A 27,981-nucleotide genomic window follows, 5' to 3' on the forward strand; every position below is an offset into this window, starting at 1 on the left:
TTAGTTTAACTACGTAAGAGTTATCTTCTAATTCATTCTAAAAAATGGGAATTTTACTGTTCTGAACTTCTAGAAATTTCTTTTGGAAATAAACATTTACTAAAAAGACGCAATGGTTTTTGAAAAACATTTATTCTGAACTGTGCACCACAATTTCAAAACATTTTCTGAAAGATGTAACAGTATACATGTTCTCACTTTCATTAGAATTTTGTTTATCAAAAGGTCTGACATGGTAAATGCAAATAACAGCATTCTCATCACTTATTTCTTCAATACAATATGCATGTCCTTCATTCATCCCTTTGTGGAACTTCAACGCACTTCTGCTCTCCCCCATATTCCATCTTCACAAGCATATCCTGTGCGGAGATTGACTAAAAATTAGTTGACACTAATTAATGGCACAAATAATCCAGTAATCAATTGCAGCACAGTAAAAAAAAAAAAAAAAAAGGAATCCTCTTTGAGCCATTACTTGTGTAAAGTATTTTCCCAAAAGACAAAGACACAGGCAACAGGTAATACTGAACTAAATGTAAAACCTCAACCTTTTTCATTTTTACCTAAACCGTGTGCACAAAACTCTGGAGGGATCTATGCTAACGTAGAACCCAGTCAGGACGCCTGCTACTGCTGTTTGCTCGTTTTTTTTTTATTTTGTTTTTTTTTTTTATGGGCGATCGTTTTCAGGCTTCAAGCAGCACCATTATACCAACATTTCACATTCTAGACATTGTTTTAGGTGTATTTGACCAAAAGTTTGACTGAAAATTCACATGCAAGCTTTTTTCAAGGCTGTGGTATTTGCCCGCAAACAATACCTTTCAGCTAGCTAAAACAGAATATTATGCTATCAGCGAGCAACATGGCTAATGCCTTTCACACAGCTTTGTCTCAACTCCAAAGAGCCACAGAAGTAAAAGCTCATAATAATAATTGAAACAATCTTTGAAAAAATGACTTACCAAGCATGGCAAACAACTCAAATATGTAGAGCAAAATGTTCTGAAACGGCTTCACTTCAGCTTCGTTTGGAGCCGTGCTGGGGGCGGAGTCTGTGAATTTACTCTGTTGGTGTCATAGCCCCTCTAGGAGTTAAGAGGTCAAGAGTTAATGTTTCCATTTTAACACCTCCAGATTTGACAGAGAAACACTCATTTTTAACACTCGATTTTAACTACTATCATTTTACACCTCAGAGTTACATTAAAAGAATGTGACTCTGCTTAGAGTAAAATTAACTCTACTTTTGCAAGGAGACTATTAACACCAAAAAATTTAACACTTTTGAATTTGCTGTGTACCTTTGAGCTCAAAGAAGGAAGCAGTATTGCCTGATCCTAGACCCTCTGTTGTCCATGTGTTGCAAATTATCTTGTGATAACAATATGTGTAGTTTTGCTCTCCCGTCCAGGACCTATTGAATTTTGCTCTTAGCTGGGCTTGGGCCTTCCTCCCAGTTTTTAATAATTAGGGTCAACACACCCTGTGTCTTCCTGCCAAACAGTAGATCAAGGGGGAACCTACCCAAATGCAAACAACCGAGGGTCTAACCAGCAATCCCAGTTGTGCTCATCCTCGTAAATGAACTTCTGAATCATGGACTTTGAAATCTTATTCAGCTGCTCGACCAGCCTGTCAATCTGAGGGTGATAGATGCTGATGCAAACATCTTTAATGCCCAGTAATTCATACAGTTCTTTTAGTGTGGGAGACATGAATGCCCTGGTCAGACAGTATCTTTTTTGGGATGCCGACTTGGGTAATTACATGAAAGAGCACCTTCGCCACACTCTTTGCAGGAATGGAGTGCAGGGGCACTGCTTCAGGAGATCCCATTACATAGTTCACTAGAACTGATGTAAAGCAATATCCCCAATTTAAATAAAAAAGACTAAATGTGTGTGACGTGGTGTGGTCTGTGGCTCAGCTGCAGGAGAAGGATGGGGCTGTGGGTTTAGGGGCAGTGCCAGGGAAGACTCCAGGGGAGTGTTTCTAAATGTTGGGGCTTCAGAAAATCAACACAGTGTCAAGCACCTTATCCACAGAGAAAGCTAAAAATAACTACACTAAAATAAACCAACCAGAATACAAATGTAAATAAGCAAGAACTAAAAAAGAGGAGTCACGATATAAAGGAGTTTAAAAATCTAAAACAAACAAACAAACAGAACATCAAATAACAAGACTTCAGTAACAAAAACCCCTCAAAACTGGACCAAAGCCCAGGACCATATCAAGTTTTGACTTTAGAGCTTGTTAGATTTGCACACTCTTTTTTTTGTGTTGTGTACTATATTTCCATGTCTGTTTGCACGTCGCTGCACCTATTCCCAATTTTCAAAACATCAAGAGAAAAAGGGTGGCTCAAGACCTTTGTACAGCACTGTAAAATGACATTAATTCTATCTAAGACCTACCACATTAATGAAACATCCATTGTTTTTAATAAGCTGTACAAACAATAATGGTCTGGAATGTATTAGACAAAGTTGTTCACAGAACACAAGGACATAAACCTACAAACACAGAGGCCCACACAACACAACACAAAGAACACAAGTTCTTCTTCATATTAAGTCAAAATCAAAACCTAAGAAGTAGAAACCTTCACGGATCACATCAACTCAGTGGTTAAAAACAAAGTTTAGGGAGGAGGATACCAAGGATAATGGGTTACCATTCCTGGACAGTGTTGTGCTCATTGAAGAGGATGAAAGCCTCAACATTGAAGTTTACCAGAAACCCACACACAAGACAAGCGCCTACTCTTTAACTCCCACCACCCAACAAAAGTCCAATGGCAGGACATTTCTCTTGTCCAGATCAGGCTGGCTGTTCCACCTGATCACGCCCCTCCAGATCTAGCTGTCATTGTCATTGAAGTCTGTCGATACGAAGTGTGGCATCATCCAGAACCCCACCCAGCAACTCCAAGAAAGTTGAGTACTCTGAACTATTATTCAGCACAAGAAAACAAACCTTTTGTCTACTCGGAGAAAGCAAGAATACCCACTCTTGCCCACTGCCTCTAAGGGACACTTGAGACTGAGTCCAGTCCCTTGCCAGGAGCCTGGTTCTGGGGCCATTTTCAATATCAAGCCTAAATACTCTGAGCCAATAACTTTGGAAAGAAATTGGACTCAAAAGGATTAAAAATGTGTGTATGGTATGTTAATAAAGATTTACAAAAATGTTCAATCCACACACAAATACAAAGCAATTTAACCACATGTAAACTATTTTGCAAATGCATGCACCTAAACATGAATAACTACGGATCATTTACACATAATTTATGAAGTTCAACTTCACATGATTTTCACTTTCAAAAAGCTTTCCGTGCATCTAGATGTCTAAACTACATGTAACATCCTTCTCACTTACAACCTTAAATACGAGTGCACAAATTGCACAGGTCACATGCCCACGTGGGGACGAATTTCATGCTGCCAGCTTCACATAGACTCACAAATGTAAGCTGCGTTCAAGATCTTGCTGTCATCTGGCCTTCTTCTAAACAGAACTCTACTGGAAAACATAGATTTACCAATTACAGACACTACACAGTACCCTGTGAAGGTTGATATATATAGTTTAAATAAGCTGATGCTGTGGATGATAATGTATGCATTTATAACCCTTTTGAGCCAAAATTCTCTCCATAGATAACCACCTTTGTGTGTCTGCTTGGCCTGATTGACACTGTTGGCGTGTGTCTGATGACAGAATGTCGAACTTTCTTTGTAATACTTGGTATGAGTGAGACTTTCCAACTCAAAAGTTCAGGAAGGAAATTAGTATGAGTTGAAATTTTTTTTATGTCAGGTGACAACTAACTATGTCTTTCAGCTGTTAAAGCGCTACCTGCAACAAACTAATTTCTCAGATTCTCTTAGGTTAATTTATGCTGGCAGTTATTGGCTACACATGCTGGTTGGAGACAGGAACCAGATCAGGTTTGAGTCCACTGCTATGCTGGCTGGGTTGAGGACTCTTATCTCCTCCCTGCAGTCCTCCAATCATGGAGCCAAGGGTACTGCAGCTGCTGCTGTAGGTCTCCATCTGAGCTGCCATTCTCTTGCCAGGTTTGTCTTTCGGTGGCTGTGGCGAAGTTTGGTTCATGAGAAGAGACACTGGAGTGGTAGCCTTCTCGGTCAGACTCTGCACTGTCACTGATGACTGGCATAAGTACACATGGAAGGTACATTCATATTAGAAAAGATACATAGCTTTTTACACAATTCCATATGATTGTTATTCATCATAGTCGGTTTTAGTTTAGTTGTTTTTATTAACATAACACCGGAAGAGGGTTACAAGAATACCATATGACCAATCATATAACTGTCCCACTCTCATATTTTATGTTCCCATTAGTCCCAGTATATACTAAACATTAGCACTGTTTTCTGTAATCTGCCTGTAACACTCTTTTTCCACATTAAAACCAACGAATTGTGAATAACAAGGTTGGGAAATTTTCTGATCAATTTATAATGCGTACAAAATGCAATGTAGACAACAAAAAATAACATTAAAAGTATGTTTGTGATTATGGTGCTGTGGGGATATATTAATTCATTGCACCAGACTGCTACTGGCAGCAATACTGACTATGAGGTGAATCATGTACTTGCTATTAGATGATAGAGCTACACTATCTGTGTTATATAAGTGTCAGTAAATAAAATTATGTTAAATGTTTTTGCTCTCATAAATGTATTCAGTTCAATGCGTTTTTTGAAGCTTTTTAGCTATTCAATACAATTCAATTAAAATGTATTGATGCAGTGCCAAATTACAACAACAGTTGCCTCAAGGCGCTTCATATTATAAGGTCAAGACTCTACAATAACACAGAGAAAACAGAGAAAATGCCAAGAATCATATGATCCCCTATGAGCAAGCGCTTTGGTGACAGTGGGAAGGAAAAACTCCCTTTTAACAGGAAGCAACGTCCAGCAGAACCAGGCTCAGAGTGTGAGGGGAGGGAGCCGAGTTGGTTAATATGGAGAGCCAGAGATGAATAACAATTAAGAATGGGGGAGATGAAGAGTGGGGCACAATGAGTGAAAAAGGGTGAGCAAAAAAGAAACAGTCAGTGTATTGAGCTGTAATGTCCTCTGCCTCTAACGCCTTGCTAGAGTCGACATTCAGACTAAACTCCTCTTCAAAATGACCACGCAGACAAGAGGGTTTGACTTCACTCCCTTTACTTAGGCCAGTTGAAGTAGGGTAAAACTGAGAAAAACCATGACATGAAATGCTCTTAGAAACCATAGATGAGGAGAAATACACAATAACAGTACAATGACTTGTTTAGCCGAAAGCGTTAGCTAATTCCCTCTTTACAAACGTTTCTATTAAGCAAACACTGCAATCACATTTCTTCAAGTAGATTGTTCATTAGTAAAGATGGAACAGAATTACATACCGACAATGCCCTTAAAGACCGTCTTAAGGGAGACAAATGCCACTACAGCAGCGGACGGGAGAACGGGAGAAGTCCTTTCCCCAAACAATAACATGCGCTTTCTGATGACATCATAGAACAGAGACGGATTTGAGCACGTTACACCAGGTCATGCCAAAAGGGGGCACTAAAGAGTAACTTTCTCAGGGAAAATCTATTTAAACAGAATACGGTTACATGGTGACAGAACACTCCCCGTCTGAAACTCAGCAGGTTTCACCTATTAATATGACAAGGTCAAACACATTTCAGTCATCTGGAGGAATGAGCAAGATCATCTCATTCACGGGTCGGACGTAAAGCTTTGGTCCCTCTTTCTTAATGACCTTCACTTGCACTTTGCGCACCCTTCCGTCTTTACTGGGATACACATCGACGATGATACCTAAGGGCCAGTCGTTCCTGCTACACTGACTGTCCTTAAGAAGCACCACACTTCCTTGCTTAAGGTTTGGCCGGTCAGAAGTCCACTTTGTTCGACACTGTAGTGTTGACAGATACTGTTTCCGCCACCTGTCCCAAAATGTGTTAGACAAGCTTTGGACCCTGTGCCACTGTTGCTTCAATAGGTCTTTATGTCCAAAATCTCCTTCTGGTACTGGGCATGGACCTACTTTCTGAGTAAGCAATGAAGCCGGTGTAAGAATGAAAGGATCTGTAGGATCATTTGACACGGGCACCAATGGTCGACTGTTCACTATGGCCGAGACCTCAGCCATGAATGTTGTGAGTACCTCATGCGTGAGTTTGGAGGAGCCCATCTGAAGAAGCATCGAGTCCAGGATACGACGTGTGATGCCGATCATCCTTTCCCACGCTCCTCCCATATGAGAGGAATGTGGTGTGTTGAAGGTCCACGTACATCCGTGTTCTGACAGAAACCTCTCCATGTGTTTCCCATCAAGATTCGAGGGAATCCCCATATCCTTGCAAGCTCTGGTGAAATTAGTACCCTGGTCGGAGCGTATGCTTTTCAAAGGTCCTCGAATCGCCATAAACCTTCTGAATGAGTTTATGAAACTGGAGGCATCCAATGACTCAATTACCTCAATGTGTATAGCTCTGACACACAGACAGGTAAAGAGGACAGCCCACCTCTTACTTTCGGCGTGGCCTCCTCTCGTGCGACGGGCTGATAGAGACCAGGGCCCGAACACATCAATGCCGACGTTGCTAAAGGGTGGTTCCATGCTGAGCCTGTCAGGTGGCAAGTCTGCCATCTTTTGGACTTCACACCTCCCTCTCAGCCTTCGACAAGTGACACACTCGAAAACGAGTCTATTAATGCATCTCCTGCCACCAACGATCCAGTAACCTGCAGCTCGGACAGCCCCTTCAGTGAAAAGACGTCCTTGGTGACGTACCTGCTCATGAAGGTGATGCACTATGAGAGTGGTTACGTGATGCCGTCCAGGCAGGACCAGTGGCCGTTTCTCGTGGAATCCTATTTTTGCCTCAATGAGGCGACCCCCAATCCTTAACAGCCCGTCTGAGTCAATGAAAGGATCCAGGGCAACGAGTGGGCTGCTCTTGGGAATGTTGGCGTTTGATGCAAGACACTCCAGTTCTTTCCTATAGACCTCTTGTTGAACTGCTTTGATAATGACTAGCTTACTCTGTTCAAGAATATCCCTGGTTGGGGGTGTGCTGCACTGGTGCCAACCCTCACATTTCTGAGCGACACACTCCGTTCCTTTTTTGAAGCTCTGAACAATGTGAATAAGGGTACCAAGAGCCCTTATGAGGGAACCCCAGCATGAGAAGCGATTGAACCGCCCAGAGCCGAGATGTTTGAGGACAGTGACCGACAGTGTTGTGACTTGAGGCCTGATTTCACTGTCTTGATCTGGTTCCAAAAGGTCAAACCTCTGTACCACCGGTGACGCCCCTTCAAGTCGAGACAAGAATGCCGGTCCAGAGAACCATATTGTGTTCTCAAGGTGGTCTGCTGTGATAGACCGTGAGGCGATGTCTGCGGGGTTGTCTTCTGAGCAGACATATCGCCACTGCTGTGGCGTAGTGCTTCGTCTGATCCTCTGGACTCGGTTGCTCACGTATACATAAAACCTTCTCTTCTCATTGTAGATATATCCGAGCACCACCTTACTGTCTGTGTAGTAGGTGACTGCGTCAAATACAATGTCTATTTCGGAGGTGATGACCTCAGACAGAGTTACTGCCATGACTGCTGCACAAAGCTCCAACCGAGGTATAGTATGCTCTGGACGTGGGGCCAGTTTGGCTTTACTTGCAACCAATCTAGTGCAGCATCCCCCATCTGCATCCACAGTCTTCAAGTAGGCAACGGCAGCTACTGCTTTCTCTGAGGCATCTGAGAAGACACAGAGTTCTGTTAACTTGACAGTAGATGGTGACATGTTTGAGTATGGTCGGGGGATCCTCAGATGTCTTAACTCCTGCAGAGAATCTCTCCAACTTTCCCACACCTTTTCCTTTTCTGCTGGTAATGGGGTGTCCCAATCTGAAGATTGTGAGGCCAGTTCTCGAAGCAGCAGTTTCCCTTGAATTGTCACCGGGGAGACGAATCCTAGAGGATCGTACAGGCTGTTCACCGTTGAGAGAACTCCTCGTTGAGTGAATGCCTTTCTCTCGTCCTGGACGCGGTAAGTAAAACAGTCTGAATCCAAGTCCCAGTACAGCCCAAGGCTACGCTGCATTGGTAGAGTGTCAGCAGTAAGGTCCAAATCTTTCAGGTCTGTGGCATGATCTTCACTGGGAAAGGCCTTCATGACCTCCTTGCTGTTCGAAGCCAGCTTATGCAGCCTAAGGTTAGAGCGAGCCAGCATTTTTTGAGTTCTTTTGAGCAGGTCGATAGCTGCGTCTGTTGTGGGCAAGGACTTTAACCCGTCATCTACGTAAAAGTCACGAGTGACAAACTGTTCTACGTCCTCCCCATACTCCTTCCGGCCTTCCTGTGCTGCACGTCTAAGACAGTAGATAGCCACAGCCGGCGAAGGACTATTTCCAAAGACGTGCACGTTCATACGGAACTCCATAATCTCTTTCTCTGGGTTGTTCTCTTTAAACCAGAGGAACCTGAGGAAGTTCCGGTCTTCAGGACGCACCTTGAAACAATGAAACATCTGTTGCACGTCCACAGTGAAGGCGATCTGTTCTTTCCGAAACCGAAGGAGGACTCCTACCAGGGTGTTGTTGAGGTCTGGTCCCGTTAGGAGTACTTGGTTCAGAGACAAACCTTTGTGCTGGGCACTGGAGTCGAAGACGACTCTTATTTGGGAGGGCTTCTTGGGATGGTAAACCCCAAAACAAGGTAGGTACCAATGCTCCTCATTAGGCTTCAGAGGTGGGGCTTCTTCAGCGTGCCCATTCTGAAAGATCTTTGCCATGAACGAGACAAACTCTTCCTTCATTTTAGGCTTCCTTCTGAAGGACCGCTGTAGAGATTTGAGACGTTCAAGTGCTTGCTCGTGGTTATGAGGGAGCTTTGGTCGTAGAGATCTGAAAGGCAGGGGAGCCACCCACCTGTTTTCTTGGTCCTTATAGACCTCTTGCTCCATGATGTGGATGAACTGTCCGTCCTCGATTGAAGGAGCTTCTTTGTCGTCGTCCTTTGTTGTCTGGAACACATTACAGTCTAAGGTGGCCCATTTCTCACTAGCAGGGAGATGTTTGCATGTTAGGGGAAATGAAGGGGAGCTACCACTACTATACTTCTCTTTTACATAGTAATCGTTTGGGCATGGCTGAAAGAGAGAAGGACGTCCATTTTTCAGTACGTTAGTGTAGCAAGAGCTGATAACCGTAGGTCTGTGGACATCTCCAATGCACACATCTCCTACAATAACCCAACCCAGATCCAACTTCTGGGCATAGGGTGCGTTTTGTGGGCCATTCACTTGTCTTCTGACCTTATGAACTCTGATGATATCTCTGCCTAACAAGAGCAGGATGGAAGCTTGGGAGTCCAGCTTTGGAATGTGTTTTGCAAGGGCTTTCAAATGACTGTGGTTTAATGCTACCTCTGGTGTTGGTATTTCTGCGCGGTTATTTGGGATCTCGTTGCATTCAATCAGTGACGGCAAAGAGAGTGTGACACTCCCGTTAATGGGTTCGATCACAAAGCCATGTGCTTGTCTGCCTTCTGTCTCTTGTGTTCCGGCACATGTCTTCAAAGTGTATGGTGAAGGAGGCCCTGCAATGTTGAATAGGTCGAAAAACTCGGTACGTGCAAGTGATCTGTTGCTCTGATCATCTAATATTGTGTATACCGTAACTGCAGCTTCAGGGCAGTCGGTTGGGTACACCCTGGTCAGACATATTTTTGAGCAGGAACGCCCTGCGGAATAATTTCCGCAGACCTCAGTACATGCTGTGGAAACATCACCTTCATTCAGGTTGGAATTTCCCTCCCCGCCCTGATCTGGTGCGGAATGTGCTGTGTTGGTGGACCATGGGGCAGATCCAGGGTGGAGGGCTGCAATGTGGCTCTTGCTTCCACACTCTGAGCAGGAGATGTCGTCTTCACAATTCCTTGCCAAATGTGTGGCTCTGCAGCACCTGTAACATATTCCGTACCTTTTTAAGAGTGCTTTCCTTTCTTCCATTGGCTTCTCTCTAAACCCGCGACACCTGGGTAAGGGGTGGGGTTTGTTGTGTAGCGGGCAGCGCTCTGCTGGATCATCTCTAGTGGATGACTCGCTTCCAGATTGGGTGCGAAACGATGCAGTCCTTGTACCGTTGAAAAGGGGCCGAGGATCCGGCGAGACCCTCGTTTTAAAAACTGCCACAGCTTTGTGACCTTCGGCTTTAGACGATTGCTTACTGCCTAATAACTCACTACTGTATGCTGTCTGTGTGAGGCCAGGGTCGTTGCGCATCCGTGCTTCCCGACACACAAAGTCTACAAAGAAACCGAATGGGGGATAGGGAGCCCCGCGATCTTCTTTGTACTTAAAGCCTAAAGAAAGCCATTTTTCCTGGAGATAAAATGGCAGCTTCTGGACGACAGGGGTAACACCACGAGGGGTATCCAGATAACTAAGCCCAAGCAAGTCACCATCTTCTTTGGCAGCCTGTATCTCCGACAGCAAGTCTCCCAGCTCTCTTAGTTTACGACCATCTCTGTTTGGAATCTTGGGAAAGTTGTCTAATCTTTTCAAAAAGGCACCCTCGATGACCTCTGGTGCACCGTAGCACTCATTAAGCCTGTCCCACATAGCTCTGAGTCCGTTAGCTGGTTGGTTCGCATACACGGATCGTATTCGTCTGGCATGTTCAGCTGAGTCCTTACCTAGCCATTTCACGAGGAGGTCAAGCTGTTCACTTGGTGAGAGGTTGAGACCTCTGATGGCATTCATAAACGATGCTTTCCAGGCTCTGTAGCATTCGGGACGGTCGTTGAAGTGAAGGAGCCCTGTAGTCACCAGTTCACGTCGAGCCATAAATCTAACAAGGTCTGACATGTTCTGCTCCATTTCTAGTGGAGTGTACAGTGGGCCCCTTTCCCGGCATGTGGTCTCATGTGGGTGACCGGAGTTGTCTGGGGTTGTGATATACGCCGCGCCGGTGTAGCCGCTGTCCAGAGGCTGTCGTGCATAATTGACCGTTGGTTCTTGTTTAGGGGTGTAGGTCTCACTTTGATTAGCTTTGCCTGGGAAATGATCCTTTAGATTTGCTATTATGGGTGTGGTTTGGGTTTGGATGTGTGGTGTCGCAACTGGCTTGAGGCTTGGTCGAAAATGTACATCAGATCCTGGCGTAAAGATCTTGGAGTAGGAGTCTATGGTCGGTGAATGCTGAAGGAGTTTCGTCTCCGTGTTATCATTGGAGGTTTCTAGAATGGGCGTGGTTTGGCTGCCGTGTGAGGCACCCTTCACATATTCTCTTGTGCGCGTTACTGGGTCGTCAGCAGGAACATCTATCTCACTAAGACCCTCACCATCATCTTGGATCGCTGCAGCCTCCAAAACTTCTGCTTTTGCTTCTGCAGCTGCAGCCCTTTTTTCCATGCGTACTTTATCTAATGACGCTTCAAGACGTATTTTTCGAAGCTGCATAGAAGCTTCCAGTTCCGCTTGCTGCAGCTTCAGATCGTTCTCTTTATCCACAAATGCTGCTTCAGCCTTAGCCGCCTCAGCTTCTGCACGTGCTTGTGCAGCGGCTGCCTTACTTGCAGCTGAACTCCTGGTATGCCTGGAGGAGCCAGATATATTAGATCTGGTTTTCATTGATGCGCTGGTTCTCTGCGACATGTTGCTGTCGATTGGATTTCTTCCTACATCTGAGCTGTTTCCGGAGGATAGCTCTAATTGCTGTCCAGTTCCCCACGAGACTGGTCTTTGAGAGGCTGTCGTTTTACTGTAATGTCCTCTGCCTCTAACGCCTTGCTAGAGTCGACATTCAGACTAAACTCCTCTTCAAAATGACCACGCAGACAAGAGGGTTTGACTTCACTCCCTTTACTTAGGCCAGTTGAAGTAGGGTAAAACTGAGAAACAACATGACATGAAATGCTCTTAGAAACCATAGATGAGGAGAAATACACAATAACAGTACAATGACTTGTTTAGCCGAAAGCGTTAGCTAATTCCCTCTTTACAAACGTTTCTATTAAGCAAACACTGCAATCACATTTCTTCAAGTAGATTGTTCATTAGTAAAGATGGAACAGAATTACATACCGACAATGCCCTTAAAGACCGTCTTAAGGGAGACAAATGCCACTACAGCAGCGGACGGGAGAACGGGAGAAGTCCTTTCCCCAAACAATAACATGCGCTTTCTGATGACATCATAGAACAGAGACGGATTTGAGCACGTTACACCAGGTCATGCCAAAAGGGGGCACTAAAGAGTAACTTTCTCAGGGAAAATCTATTTAAACAGAATACGGTTACATGGTGACAGAACATGAGCTAAGAGAGGATTCAGCCCTGGCTATATCAACAAGGAAAGTCTGAAGCCTAATCTGAAAAGTAGAAAGGGTTCTGTTCTATTGGTGTGATGCAACAGTATGAGGTCTTTAGATTAAGATTCTATTCTGATGTTAAACATGGGCTAAAGAGGCAGGCCCAGGGAAGGCCGTCATCACACCGGGCAGTAATTGTGTAAATGGCCTGTATTTGTATAGCGCTTTACTAGTCCCTAAGGACCCCAAAGCACTTTATACATCCAGTCATCCACACACTGGTGATGGCAAGCTACATTGTAGCCACAGCCGCCCTGGGGCACACTGACAGAGGCGAGGCTGCCGAACACTGACCACCACCAGTAGGCAACAGGTGAAGCGTCTTGCCCAAGGACACAACGACTGAGACTGTCCAAGCCGGGGCTCGAACCGGCAACCTTCCAATTACAAGGCGAACTCCCAACTCTTGAGCCATGATCTACCTCTCCTATTTCAGCAGGTGCCAGGACCTGAAGAGAGGAGGTAAGCAGTGAGCAGGAAGTAGCACCAGAGATGAGTTGGGAGCTGCCGGCCTGCATGTGCCAAAGTGTTTGTGTGCAAAACAGTAATAAAAGAAACCGTACTTCACCGTGACCCTCTGGCTGTGTGTGAGGTCCTTAGTGCTCCAGTTGTGCCCAAAGCGAATCTGCGTGATGACGGATATGTGACCTGCACAACTGGTGGAGGCACTAGCACAAATGGTGGTGGAGCTTGCGATTATGCACTGGGAGCAGCCAGTGGCCACCCATAAAAAACACGTAGAACCAGTCCGAGAGCCAGACAAAGGTACCTCCCACAAAAGAGGAGGCCCAGTTAGTGAATATGGTGGTCCTGGAACAATTCATGGAGGGGCTCCCAGCGGGAATGGCAGAGTGGGTCTGCTGCCACCAGCCCTTGGATCTGGCGGTGACCCTGGCCAACGATCACCTAGCAGCACGGCCAGGGTCTCTAAGGGAGCTCCTGCAGCTGGAGGTTGGGAGCCGGGCAATTTCAGCCCCGAATAGGAGGTTCCGGAGCATGTCTCAAGCTTGGCTATAGTTACTGCAGCTGCTGAACCGGATCCGCATCCCCTTCTGTTTCCACCCCCTTCTTCTGCTGATGCGACTCTGATTTGATTTGATTCAATTCAGTTTTTTACTCAGAAATATTATAATTATGATTTTTTATGAGTACATATCCATATTTTTATATCTATGTATAAAAGCAAAGCTGACACTTGTGAAACTTCATCAGAGGTGGGTGTACCCCTCTTCTTGATCTATAATAGCTGGGATAGGCTCCAGCCTAACTGTGAACCTGAATTGGATAAGAAGAAGATGGATGGTTGGATGGATGGAGAACACTGACACACACTGGAAGATGTGTTGCATTGGAATAGGAAAGATCTTAGAAAAAGTGCTTAAGCAAATGGGTGTGAATGGGTGAATGAGGCAAGTTGTGTAAAGCACGTTGAGTGCTCAGAGTAGAAAAGCACTGTATATTAATGGTATATTTAGCATAAGTCAATGAGAAAATAATGCTAACATCTGGAACGAGATTGTAACATGCTTTTGAGAACCAGTTTTCATTAGCTTGGTGGTTACACTGTGGGTTAATTGGTGTAATACCCACGTGACACAATTGCAGTAAAACATATACATACAGAACACAAACATAAAAATATCAAAACAAAATTGTAATACATTGATGAAAATGTAAATTTATAGACACCTACAGTTGGTCAGGGAAGATGTAATACAGAAATAATGGGGAAATATTAGTATGAACCTGTTTTTATACAACAAATGAATGACTACAGTGCTATTCACAGCAGAACAAACATTTAAGGCTCAGTGTTAAACTATGTAGGACAAAAGCTGGAGGACATGCACGGATGCTTCTCTAATGGAACATATTCAGAATATTAAAGCACTTTAACTCACATTGCTCACAGATACCTGGCTCCCTGCTAACATTTTCTTCTTTCTGGCCATGTTGGGATTCCAGTGGCAAACCAGACTGTCATTCTGCACGCTGTAGTTCTTGTGGCCAATCAGCCAGTATGTATACATTTTGCCCTTACCCTGGCAGGAGAAGACCACGCGTGAAAAAGGAGCAATGACAAGGTACTGTTCACCAAAAAAACCAAAATGAAAACTAAGCACTGCATATTGTTTGTGTATATGTGGAAATTTTAAGAAATCTCTTAAAGTAGACTTGTGTTGAACATGAAGTAAGAAAATGTTTTATAAAAACTTGGACTAAAGACTCTTTAACAAACATAAAATTTCCACCAAATTTCACTTTTTTGTCTTTTAATTTAAATTTGGGAACGTTCTTAAAATAAATAAAATAATATTAATGATAACATATTATGGCATAGCTGGAAATTATTTTACCTTAATCTCAATCTCTCCACGAAGCTGCAGCTCATAAGCATTGTCTTTGATCAGAGCCAGGTATGCTTCTGAACTGATGTGGATTTTCTGAGCTGGCATAAAGAAAAATTAAAATCAACAGACATCATGTAAAGATTTAAGCTTTTCTAGATTTGTATTTGTATATTTGTGCAAGAAAGATCCAAGAAAGCTGTTTTTGGTACCAAATTCCAATACAACACATACAGTCTATTTAGTTTCATTTCATGTCCACTATATTGTGCTATATTGTGTATGCTAGTGTATACTGGGACTAGCTGCACATACGCAGGCTGGTTGATTCCATTCTAGAGGCTGTGTTGACGGTATCTCCAAATAGACAGTATCTTGGCATCTTGTAGCCCACTATTCCTGCCACACATGGACCTGCATCGCAGGAGAAAAAGAAGCAACACTTTACAATCTTCTAAAAAAAAACCTTTAGCACTAAACATTCAGAATATTCATCAATGGAAGAAGATTGGGGAAAAAAGCAACGACATATCAACTGTAATTTTTGTAAAATGTGTGGTGGTGGGGTGTGGTTTGTGGCTAAGCTGGGAGGGGTGGTGCCAGGGTGCCAGCCATCACCTAATTGTGCCTTTCCTATTTTACACAATAGGACACTGGGAGTGAGGGGCGTGTGGAGACAGGAGAAAAGCTGCAAGCAGCAGTCAGAGTGACATTAAAGTGGCTAAAAGAAAGCATGAGAGATATGCCTGAGCGACGGCGCACACTAACCAACCTATGGCTACGTGCATTGCCCAACTCACGGGAACTCATGCAAACGCCACGACACTTCTGCCGGGTGGATCTTCTAGGCGGATGGTGTGTGTTCTGTGGATGGGCTAAAATCTGAGAATTTACACTGGATGATAAAGTACTTGTATTACTCTCCTTATCCAAATGAAAGTTATTTGCCAAGTGGCAGGGACCTTTTGTGGTCATGCAGTGAGTGAGGGATGTTGACTATAAAGTGGTGCATTCGGACAGGGGTGGAGCAAAACACATATAGCACCCCCACCCCCTTAAAGCATGGAGAGAGACAGAAACTGTATCTCTGGGGAACCTGGTGAAAGACCGTTGTGATAACCATCTCACGCTGGTTCAGACAACAGCGTTTTCCAGATGCATTCTCTCACTTGCCCATTCACACCACACTCACCACTTTGAAACTCACCCAGGTATAACACTGTGTTCATGGTCCTACAGATTATCTGTACATAAAAGACAAGTAGTTCAGAAGGAACTGGCTGTAATGCTGGAGATGAGTGTAATAAGAGAGCTGCACAAAGACAGCTCTATATGCTCGTGCGCAGACTAAAACAAAGTGAATGAGGTGTCATTGCTTATCCCATGACGCAGGTTTTTATGTGTATATAGGCTAGGTGCATGTTAGGTTCATAGCTGCCAGCCATCACCTAATTGTGCCTTCCCTATTTTACACAGTAGGACGCTGGAACCAAGGGCCATGCACAAGAAGGGAGCTTCCGCTCCCTTAAGGCCAAAACAGAGAGAATGAGGAGGAGCTTCTTCCCCCAGGCTATTCGGGGCCTGAACCAGGTGTAGGACTGGACTCTCCCAAACACGTCACTATAAGACTGGACTCTCACACACGTCACCACACGCACCACCACACATTTCCTATAATCCTATAATTCCTATAATTTATAATCCTTATCTTTATAATCTCTTCTGCTATTTGCACATTCTTTACTGTAAATTCCTAAGTTAATTTGTAAATTTTTGTAGTAAACTGTAAATTGTAAATATTGTAAAACTTTTCTTCTGTCATTTAATGGTCGGGCATTGTACAGCTACAAGCATTTCACCCCCATGTCATACTGTGTATGGTTGTGTGTGTGTGACAAATAAAATTTGAATTTGAATTTGAAGAAGCAGTCAGAGCAACATTCAAGTGGCTGAAAGCAAGCACGAGAGTTGCGGCTCACACAGCTGTGTGTGTGCCAAGCAGTGAAGACTGTCTGAACTGCCATACTCCATGTTAGACTTGGTGTTTTGGGTTTGTCAGTAGCCTCTTGTGTTGCAAAGAAACTGAAATACAAATTCTAGTCAAAATCATCTGTTGCTTTATCCATGGAAGTTAAAAAAAAGTACCTTTTTCAAATTTTTACAATCTTCCCTTCATGGTTGTCTCTTTGTGCACACCTGGACTGCTCCCAGCACTCCATATAGGCTCCTTATAAGTCCTGTTCAAGAATGTATACATGAACAACAAACTTAAACAGAGCCCAAAGATCAGTTTCTGTGTCAAAACAGAACCAATAGCAAACTGTTTCTTCAACTGAAGAATTGAAACCCTGTTGGTTTACGCTGTGAGTGACTGCCTTGCAAAAATCTTGGCAGCACAGATGCAGCACACTCATCCATTGTCACAAGTTGCAAGAACATGAGAATCTGCTAACATGTCCAAAGGAGAACATGCAGCTGTGGTGCATAAGGAGAAAGTACTTTTGAGTAAGTACTGCACAAGGAGACAACCTTCAAAAGGAGATTTGGCAAATGTAAATCAGATGTTCCTCAGACTTTTATATACTCACATATGTGGAAAGTACAAGATTGAATTAATGCTGAATAATGCTTAAGGAGCTATAAAGACTGTGTAAATCCACAAACAATGTGGACAACTTGAAATTGTTTGAAGAGTAAGTGTATACTGTATGCAAACTAAAAAGCACTCAAACACCTGGATATAGGCTTTGCATCTAAGAGCTACTAAGTGTTATTGAGTTTACCTGATGTCTATCATCTCCAATAAATTTTATGGCTTTGTTCTGATGGTACACAGTTAAAGCTCCGTGAGGATGCCAACATTTCTATGTTTAAGATTTTCAACAGAATCGTCCTCTGAGGATTGTGAATTGTTGAGGATTGTTGCTTTTTAATGCCATTTTTATATTGTTAAGCACTTTGTGCAGCATCGGCTGTTTGAAATGTGCTATATATATATAAACTTGACCTTGACCTTGAATATCCAGGAATCGTAATCTGATATGGTTCCTTTACTAGATGGTACTTACCACAAAGCACCTGACCAAGGTCACTGTAGTGATTCACATTTTTATCAATCCCCACGCAGATTCAAATTTTCTATAACACAGAAAACATCTGCTGTATCTTAATAAATTCCTCTGACCTGTGTGGATGCCAGCTCTGAGCTGAAGCCTCTCATTGGGCATGTGAGGAATGGAGACCTGTCTGACGGCTGCTACCAGATCCAGAGCCATCTTGGCAATTTCATCCACATGTCTGTCTCCGTTCCTTTCAGGTAGGCCGCTCACCACCATGTATGCATCTCCTATAGTCTCCACCTGGATTAACAGATTTTTAGAACTACATAAAATATACAACCTACTCATGTCTAGGAAAATGCCGGGATCGGTGTGGGATCGACTCGTCTGATTTATATATTTTGCAATACCATATTTTCCGCACTATAAGGCGCACTTAAAATCCTTTAATTTTCTCAAAAATCAACAATGCGCCTTATAATCCAGTGCGCCTTATGTATGAATTCTGGTTGTGCTTACTGACCTCGAACTGATTTTATGAGGTACACGGCGCTCAAAAATCTGGCAAAAATGTTTTAGTACGACTTTGGTAAGCTACGAAGCCGCACCGCTTGATGGATTGTCGCAGCATTACGGCTACCGTAGTCAGGAGCCTTGCAGAGTAATCTGGGTCCAAACTCTGCTTCAGGTCCCAGAGTCAAACAAACACTGCAGCATCACTGAGAGTTAAAAAACTGTCTAAATTCTTTCATCTTTAACAAAATGATCAGCTATGCTGCTTTACCAGGTGTAACAATTAAGTTTAACATCCAGGCATCCATGAAAACAGAATTTATTATACTTAACAGAGTTAGCAGGAAGTTAGCTCGCTAGTTTCCACCTAAACATGATATACCATGTTCTGACTGAGAGATTTCTGAAAATTTCTGCTATCACTTAAATGAAGGACCCTCCAGCAGGAACAGAAGATGAAGAAGAAATGAAGACAGAAAACTACATAAATGAAGACAGAAAACTAAACAGCAGTGATGTTTGTAGGGTTAATGAAGTTGGGCTAGCTGGTATATAATGATATACACAGCTATGTTAGCATAGCATATACACAGTGAAGCTGGAGGATGAACGCTAACTTTTTTCCACTCGATAAAAGTTAACGTGAGGGTTCCCGATGGTTAGAGACAAATGCAATCGCATGGCAGGATGCTGTAAACGGACCAAACTTCAGTCAGGAGAACAACTGAGAAAATCCATCCACAATACGAGGTTAGTCATTAATATACTGCAACGACATTAGGAATCGATGGTATGGAAGTGGAGGAAGCAAGAAGAATGAGCTGAGTAAAGTTTGACTAATCTGACTGTTTTGTTTCGTTTAATGTGCCTTATAATCCGGTGGAGAGAGAGGTGGTCAGATTGTCCCAGGTGGGGTAGGGGTGTCGCTTTGCAGGTTTACTTGATGTTACTGTACACACGCTCCAGTATCCTGTGCCCCTGGTAGGACGCTTAACATGATGGTGGAATTTCGAGTTTACTGATTTCAAACATGGCTTATTAAAATCCCCAGCAACGATAGGGATGCCCTCAAGCTGGTCTCTCTGCTGTTTACTAATGATAAGTTTTAGGTGATCCCTTACCAGAGTCTTTGTTGCAGTCCTGGCGGTGAAACATCAGATATTTGTAGATGGAGCCAAGATTCAGTTATAATCAGTAGATAACACGCCCGGACAAAATGGTTGTAGTAAATCTTTGATTGTAGCTCTTCCATTTTGTTTGTGTGGGATCTGTCGTTAGTTAGGAAGATGAATGGAAGCAGGGGTTTGTGTTGCTGCTTTTGCAGTTGGACACGATAGCCAGCTCTGCATCCCAGCTTTTTATTCCTCTCCTGCCATCTCTTGCTGTTCCTGACAATAACCGATGGAGCTCCTGGTGGTCTTGCAATCCTGATGGATACTGTGGGTCCAATCCAAATAAAGTCTAGCTTCAGGCTGAGGTCAGTGTCTATCAGTTTCTGACTACTGAAAGTGATCAGTGCATTGCAGGAACTAGCAATGAAAAAGCATAAAAAACACAAAAAGAAAAGTGCTGCAGCACGCGTCCGTTTGCATTTCAATCTTTGAATTTAGCTTATTTGAAACTTTAGTAGGATATAAACAAGGTACCCTAAAGTCCAAGTTTGTGGTGAGAGTAGCCAACAGTGAAATACTGAAAATATTCTTTGAGACTAGCTTCACACTGGAGTACTGCATTCCAAGTGAAGTATCACAATGACAACTATGTGACAAAGTACCAACATCAGGTCAGAATCAAATCACTGAGCTATGACCCGTCCATATTTGCGAACTTAGCAGAGGAACTTTATAGCATTCTCCTGTTGTATGGCGACACTTTCACATCATCTGGTATGTAGCCAGTCTATGATAAGAGCAAGACAATAGCATTTAACGCAGATGAAGAACTGATTCTATGTGACAGTCTTGTAACTCTTGGAGAAAAAAAGTTTAAAAATGTCAGAAGTTTCATGTATCTTGGTGTAGTGCAGCTGCAGGGAAGGGGTACAGCAGAGGGTTCAGCAGCAGTTCTAGGCGCACAGCCACAGTGTGCCAGCCACTATTTTAACTCAGTAAAATGCTGAGACCGGTCATGTTCAGAGAGTAAGGACAGCAGCAGTGGAAAAACGCTGGAGGAAAAGCTGCAAGTGAAGCACACGTGTAAAACAATAATTGTGAGAATAAACACGACCTGTTCAGTTGAAACTGAGAGTCTGAAGCTGGATGGTGGGTTTCCCATGACCGTGGTGTTACATTGGCACCCAACTGTGCCTATCACACAAGATGCAAGGGAGCCGGCCAACATGCACCAACAGCAAGAGACAGCACCACAGCAGTAACTGGAGACGCTGCAGGCCCAAGCCGAGCAGCACACACAGGTAATAGGAGAAATAAAATAAAAGTAAAGTTTATTTTTTAAGCACTTTTCATAGACAGGCAGTCACAAAGCACTGTACACAAAGGTTAAAATAAACAGAACGTTTGGTAACAAAATCAACAATACAGTCAATACAAAAGGTTGCATATAAATAAAAATGTAAAATTGAAAAAGGCGTTGATCAACAGAACTTCTGTTTAAACAAAAGTTTTAAACTGCTTTTTAAAGAATCCACAGAGTTAACCAAAAGTAGTTGTGGTGGTCGACTGTTCCACAGCCTTAGTGCCACAGACTGAAAGGCTGGAGGATTTGTGGCTCCGTACCTGTTAATCCTGTCTGTTCCTGCTGAAGGGTCCGAGGAACCTCTTCATTCATCTTCTGTTCCTGCTCGAGGGTCCGAGGAACCGCTCCAGCCATCTGTCTGGAGAGTCAGAGGAACCATTTCTGTTCCTGCTGAAAGTCCCGAGGGGTCGCTCCAGCCGTCTTCTGTTCCTGCTGGAGGGTCCGGGGGGTCGCTCCAGCCGTGTTCTGTTCCTGCTGGAGGGTCCAGGGGGTCGCTCCAGCCGTCTGTTCCTGCAGGGGGGTCTGAGGAACTGCTTCAGCCATCTGTCTTCGCTGGAGGGTCAGGGGAACCGCTTCAGCCATCTTCTGTTCCTGCTGGAGGGGCCGGGGGGTCGCTCAAGCCGTATTCTGTTCCTGCTGGACGGTCCGGGGGTTGCTCCAGCCCTCTTCTGTTCCTGCTGGGGAGTCCAAGGAACCGCTTCAGTCATCTGTCTTCACTGGAGGGTCAGAGGAACCGCTTCAGCCGTCTTCTGTTCCTGCTGAAGGTCCCGGGGGGTAGCTCCAGCCATCTTCTGTTTCTGCTGGGGGTTCTGGAGAACCGCGTCAGCCGTCTGTTCCTGCGGGGGGGTCCGAGGAACTGCTTCAGCTGTCTGTCTGTCTTCGCTGGAGGGTCAGATGAACCGCTTCAGCCGTCTTCTGTTCCTGCTGAGGTCCCAAGGGGTCACTTCAGCCGTTTCCTCATCCTGCTGGAAGGTCCGGGGGGTTCGCTCCAGCTGTCTTCTGTTCCTGCTGGAGGGGCTGGGGGGTCGCTCCAGCCGTCTGTTCCTGTGGAGGGGTCCAAGGAACTGCTTCAGCCATCTGTCTTCGCTGGAGGTTTAGAGGAACCGCTTCAGCCGTCTTCTGTTCCTGCTGAAGGTCCCGAGGGGTCGCTTCAGCCGTTTCCTCATCCTGCTGGAGGGTCCGGGAGGTTCGCTCCAGCCATCTTCTGATCCTGCTGGGGGTTCTGGAGAACCACGCCAGCCATCTGTTCCTGCAGGGGGGTCCGAAGAACTGCTTCAGCTGTCTGTCTTCGCTGGAGGGTCAGGGGAACCGCTTCAGCCATCTTCTGTTCCTGCTGGAGGGGCCGGGGGGTCGCTCCAGCCGTATTCTGTTCCTGCTAGAGGGTCCGAAGGGTCGCTCCAGCCCCCTTCTGTTCCTGCTGGGGAGTCCAAGGAACCGCTTCAGTCATCTGTCTGCACTGGAGGGTCAGAGGAACCGCTTCAGCCGTCTTCTGTTCCTGCTGAAGGTCCCGGGGGGTAGCTCCAGCCATCTTCTGTTTCTGCTGGGGGTTCTGGAGAACCGCGTCAGCCGTCTGTTCCTGCGGGGGGTCCGAGGAACTGCTTCAGCTGTCTGTCTGTCTTCGCTGGAGGGTCAGATGAACCGCTTCAGCCGTCTTCTGTTCCTGCTGAGGTCCCAAGGGGTCGCTTCAGCCGTTTCCTCATCCTGCTGGAGGGTCCGGGAGGTTCGCTCCAGCCGTCTTCTGATCCTGCTGGGGGTTCTGGAGAACCACGCCAGCCATCTGTTCCTGCAGGGGGGTCCGAAGAACTGCTTCAGCTGTCTGTCTTCGCTGGAGGGTCAGGGGAACTGCTTCAGCCATCTTCTGTTCCTGCTGGAGGGGCCGGGGGGTCGCTCCAGCCGTCTTCTGTTCCTGCTGGAGGGTCCGAAGGGTCACTCCAGCCCCCTTCTGTTCCTGCTGGGGAGTCCAAGGAACCGCTTCAGTCATCTGTCTTCACTGGAGGGTCAGAGGAACCGCTTCAGCCGTCTTCTGTTCCTGCTGAAGGTCCCGGGGGGTAGCTCCAGCCATCTTCTGTTTCTGCTGGGGGTTCTGGAGAACCGCGTCAGCCGTCTGTTCCCGCGGGGGGGTCCGAGGAACTGCTTCAGCTGTCTGTCTGTCTTCGCTGGAGGGTCAGATGAACCGCTTCAGCCATCTTCTGTTCCTGCTGGAGGGTCCGGGGGGGTCACTCCAGCCGTCTTCTGTTCCTGCTGGAGGATCCAGGGGGGGTCGCTCCAGCCTTCTTCTGTTCCTGCTGGGGGGTCCGAGGAACCGCTCCAGCCATCTGTCTTTGCTGGAGGGTCAGAAGAACCGCTTCAGCCAGGTTCTGTTCCTGCTGAAGGTCCTGAGGGGTCGCTTCAGATGTTTTCTGTCTCTGCTGGAAGGTCCGAGGAGCCCATCCAGACACCATCAGCGCCACTAGATCCTCCACCGTTGCCTGCAGTTCCACCACCTGCAGTTTCCACACTGTCGCCTGCAGTTCCACCACCTGCAGTGCCACCAACTGCTCCATCACCTGCAGCTGCCACATCTGTGCCATCTCCGTCCTTCACGTCCTGCTCGACTTCGTTCAGCTCCTCACTGTCGCCAGCCACTTTCCAGACTGCTGGCCAGATATCTTCGCCGTCATGGTCGGCCTCCGGACTTGCTTCGTCTGTGCCGCCGCCATCCACGTGGTCAGCCTCCAGATTTTCTTCGCCTGCTGCCTTTTCCATGGCCGCCCGCCGGACCGGTTCAGTCACCTGTGCCGTTGCCACTCTCCTTGTGGTTGGGCCCTGAACTGTTTAGCAATGGACTGTTGTGCTGTTGCCTTCCAGGTTGGTCACCTGAACTCTATGTGAACGTGTCCATGAGCTCCAGCATTTTCTGTGGAATCTGTTTCCTGTTCCTGCTCATCATGTCCTGTGTTTCTCTGGTTATCATCTCATGTTTCTCTCCGCATGTTATAATTCAGGTTTGTTTACTGGGTTTCCCAGTTCAGAGTATTTCTTAGTTCTGTCCCTGCCACCCTTGCTTTTGTTTGTTTTCACCTATTGTAAATAAAGCTCACTAGCATCACTGCCTATGCCTGCATTCTGGGTCCTTCTCTCATAAACTCCACACATCTGCCGTAGCAGCCGTGACATGTTTTATTGTGAAGGTCTCACGTTTCCATGTTCAGTGTGTCTACCTGTGGCGTCATGTTAATTCGTGTCAGTTGTGTTCCCCGTGTGTTCTCACTACCGAGACATTATCCTTCTGTGTATTTATGTCAGCGTCTCCCTCAGTCCTGTATCGTGATCGCCCTCATACCTCACTGTGTGTTCTGTCTGCCAGCCTGTCAAAGAAGTACAGCCCACCCAGTCAACCATAAAATGGCTGATTCCACTTCAACCTACCTAGCACTTCTCATTCTGGAGGCTCCTGGGAGCATGAAATCAGGGCTGTCCTGACTGCAGCCCTGGGTTCGCAAGATGTCAGCAAAGAAGTGCGGACAACTCGCAAACCAAGGGCAGTTGCTGATGATTTGGCCAACCATTTGTTACCACAGGCAGTATATCGCTGCTTGGACTGCCAAGTACTATCAGACCACTTCTGGACATGGTTCCTGCACTACTACCTGCCCGCCATACTCTCTCTTAGTGGCAGTCAGATACAGCCCTGCTTCAACTGGGTAGTGTTTTGATAATCACTGATCCCAACTTCCCAGAGCTTCACATAGCCTGTAGGGAACATTGGCAAGGTGATCCCTGGCAGCCTTATTTGCACTGCAGAGGTTAAAGTGATGGACCATACCTATGGATGACCTGTGAGGTAACCTCATTCGGCTGACTGCTGTTCCGAATGAAGATTTATACAATGGATTTAGTACTGCAAACTTGCTGGAGCAAGTCTGGGGGTGGCTGTTCTGAAGATGTCATTTACCAGCCTGTCCACAAGGGGCAGCTATGTACTGTACAGTGAGGCAAAAAAGTATTTAGTCAGCCACCGATTGTGCAAGTTCCCCCACTTAAAATGATGACAGAGGTCAGTAATTTGCACCAGAGGTACACTTCAACTGTGAGAGACAGAATGTGAAAAAAAAATCCATGAATCCACATGGTAGGATTTGTAAAGAATTTATTCGTAAATCAGGGTGGAAAATAAGTATTTGGTCACCTCAAACAAGGAAAATCTCTGGCTCTCACAGACCTGTAACGTTTTCTGTAAGAAGCTTTTCTGTCCCCCACTCGTTACCTGTATGAATGGCACCTGTTTGAACTCATCATCTGTATAAAAGACACCTGTCCACAGCCTCAAACAGTCAGACTCCAAACTCCGCCATGGCCAAGACCAAAGAGCTTTCGAAGGACACCAGGAAAAGTATTGTAGACCTACACCAGACTGGGAAGAGTGAATCTACAATAGGCAAGCAGCTTGGTGTGAAAAAATCAAATGTGGGAGCAATCATCAGAAAATGGAAGACATACAAGACCACTGATAATCTCCCTCGATCTGGGGCTCCACGCAAGATCTCATCCCGTGGGGTCAAAATGATCATGAGAACGGTGAGCAAAGATACCAGAACCACACGGGGGGACCTGGTGAATGACCTGCAGAGAGCTGGGACCAAAGTAACAAAGGTCACCATCAGTAACACACTACAACGGCAGGGAATCAAATCCCGCAGTGCCAGACGTGTTCCGCTGCTGAAGCCAGTGCATGTCCAGGCCTGTCTGAAGTTTGCCAGAGAGCACATGGATGATACAGCAGAGGATTGGGAGAATGTCATGTGGTCAGATGAAACCAAAGTAGAACTTTTTGGTATAAACTCAACTCGTCGTGTTTGGAGGAAGAAGAATACTGAGTTGCATCCCAAGAACACCATACCTACTGTGAAGCATGGGGGTGGAAACATCATGCTATGGGGCTGTTTTTCTGCCAAGGGGACAGGACGACTGATCCGTGTTAAGGACAGAATGAATGGGGCCATGTATCGTGAGATTTTGAGCCAAAACCTCCTTCCATCAGTGAGAACTTTGAAGATGGAACGAGGCTGGGTCTTCCAACATGACAATGATCCAAAACACACCGCCCGGGCAACAAAGGAGTGGCTCCGTAAGAAGCATTTGAAAGTCCTGGAGTGGCCTAGCCAGTCTCCAGACCTCAACCCCATAGAAAATCTGTGGCGGGAGTTGAAAGTCCGTGTTGCTCGGCGACAGCCCCAAAACATCACTGCTCTCGAGAAGATCTGCATGGAGGAATGGGCCAAAATACCAGCTACTGTGTGTGCCAACCTGGTAAAGACCTATAGTAAACGTTTGACCTCTGTTATTGCCAACAAAGGTTATGTTACAAAGTATTGAGTTGTATTTTTGTTATTGACCAAATACTTATTTTCCACCCTGATTTACGAATAAATTCTTTACAAATCCTACCATGTGAATTCATGGATTTTTTTTTCACATTCTGTCTCTCACAGTTGAAGTGTACCTCTGGTGCAAATTACTGACCTCTGTCATCATTTTAGGTGGGGGAACTTGCACAATCGGTGGCTGACTAAATACTTTTTTGCCCCACTGTATTTAGTGCAGATGGATCAGTGACAACCGGTTCAGCCATGCAGTCTCTTGGTTGGCTTCATCAGATCCACAGTTGATTGCTGTTTGTGTTCCTGTGTGTGCATCCAGAGAAATGTAAATTGTAACTTTGCAACTGTTCAGTAAGGCGTGCAGGCTGTGAACAACTTTTCAGTTTCTGATAAACTTTAATGTGCCTTATATTATTGTGTGTATGCATGTGAACCACATCTCTGTGCTGCCTTAAGAAGCAGTAAACCCATCAACTGTGTCATGATTCTTTGTCTGCATTGAGCCTGGGGGAAACATAGGGAGTGCATTCGAACCGATGTGATTATCACCAAGTGTAGCTGGCATGGTAGTTTAGAGCCTTCACCACAATAGCAACACAGCATAATGAACAGGATCCATACTGTCTTAATATCATTCTTTGCAGCAGAGACTTCAGGCTTCAATGATGGCTGCAGATAGAGAGCCAGGGAAACTCAGCTGCAGCTTTTCAGACTGATTAGTAGTCTGAGGAGCAGCCCAGAACCCTGCTCTGTCTCTTCTGCAAGTACTGCAAAGGTTCTGTTGAGGTTTCCTTGTGTGTAACGGCACACACAAAATACCTAAATCAGGGAGGACTAGAATGTATGCTAGGGCAGCGGTCCCCAACCCCCGGGCCTTGGACCGGTACCGGTCCGTAAGTCGTTTGGTACCGGCCGCGAGAGTTGAGGCTCAGGTGTGAAATGTATGGTTTTCAGGGTTTTTATCGGTTTTCAGCGCTATTTTGTTATCGTTTTTATCGTTAACTTGGTTTTCCTGGGTCTTTTCAAGTGTGTTATGAATAAATCTTCTTTTTTTCGGTACTGGTACTAGTTTTATTTTGTTGTATGTTACTGATTGACAGTGCATATTGTTACTGAAATCTGTTTAAGCCTGAGCTACAACCAAAATTAGGCTTTACAGAGGTATACTGAAAGGCTACAACTACTAACTAGCAGATTCAATACATCTGCATAAGTGCAGACACCCCAGATTTCAACAATGTATAACCTTAAAGCCCAGAGACATGCCCACAGAACAAGTAACTAAATAAAGAATTATTTCAATTGAAGTCAAAAAAGTGATGAAAGTGGAAGTAAAACTTGGGTTACCTTGTAGACATCATAGGAGTCAATGCGCGTATCAAAACACATGTAGAGGTTGTTGAGCATCTTCACTACTTGCAATGGAGTACAGGACGCAGATATAGAGGTGAAGCCCACAATGTCTGAGAAAAAAATGGTCACCTGGAACCAAAGGTAGAAAAGTAGTTCCATTACTATATAGAATTACTGTTTGTAGTGGAAATATAATAGAAAACATCTAAAAGAGAAATAAAATCTTCAGACGGAGAAAACGAAGTTGAACTTGTACCAGAATTATGGGAAGATAAAACTACAGAGAAAAAAAGGAACATCTTGTGATCCAGAGCGTATGGCGTTATGTGTCAGACATGGTGACCGCAGTGTTGTGCCATGGGGATGTATGGCTGCTAAAGGAATGTGCCACTACTGTTTACTGTTGATGCAACTGCTGAGAAGCAGCAGGATGAATTCTGTAGTA

General features: G+C 45.2%; 1 protein-coding gene across 1 annotated transcript; it reads right to left on the reverse strand.

The window, feature by feature from the left end:
* Positions 1 to 1,304: 1,304 nt before the first annotated feature.
* LOC112430653 (atrial natriuretic peptide receptor 1) lies at positions 1,305 to 27,695 on the reverse strand. The gene is made up of 6 exons (XM_076878400.1): positions 27,531 to 27,695; positions 17,961 to 18,135; positions 15,092 to 15,190; positions 14,786 to 14,877; positions 14,330 to 14,470; positions 1,305 to 4,185 (listed from the first exon to the last, which is right to left on the reverse strand). The coding sequence occupies exons 1-6, from the start codon at positions 27,693 to 27,695 to the stop codon at positions 3,928 to 3,930; spliced, it is 930 nt and encodes a 309-aa protein (XP_076734515.1). The 3' UTR covers positions 1,305 to 3,927.
* Positions 27,696 to 27,981: the final 286 nt, after the last annotated feature.

Source organism: Maylandia zebra, linkage group LG20, assembly GCF_041146795.1.
Source record: "Maylandia zebra isolate NMK-2024a linkage group LG20, Mzebra_GT3a, whole genome shotgun sequence".
Classification (NCBI taxonomy): Eukaryota; Metazoa; Chordata; class Actinopteri; order Cichliformes; family Cichlidae; genus Maylandia; species Maylandia zebra.

What these genes read in the sequence shown, in the direction of transcription:
- LOC112430653 (XM_076878400.1), bottom strand. Translation starts at nt 27,695, where the DNA reads ATGGAACTACTTTTCTACCTTTGGTTCCAGGTGACCATTTTTTTCTCA. An exon ending in AATGGAATCAACCAGCCTGC is followed by an intron (nt 14,878 to 15,091) that starts GTATGTGCAGCT and finishes TCTTTATGCCAG; the next exon opens with CTCAGAAAATCCACATCAGT. An exon ending in GTGGAGAGATTGAGATTAAG is followed by an intron (nt 14,471 to 14,785) that starts GTAAAATAATTT and finishes TTCTCCTGCCAG; the next exon opens with GGTAAGGGCAAAATGTATAC.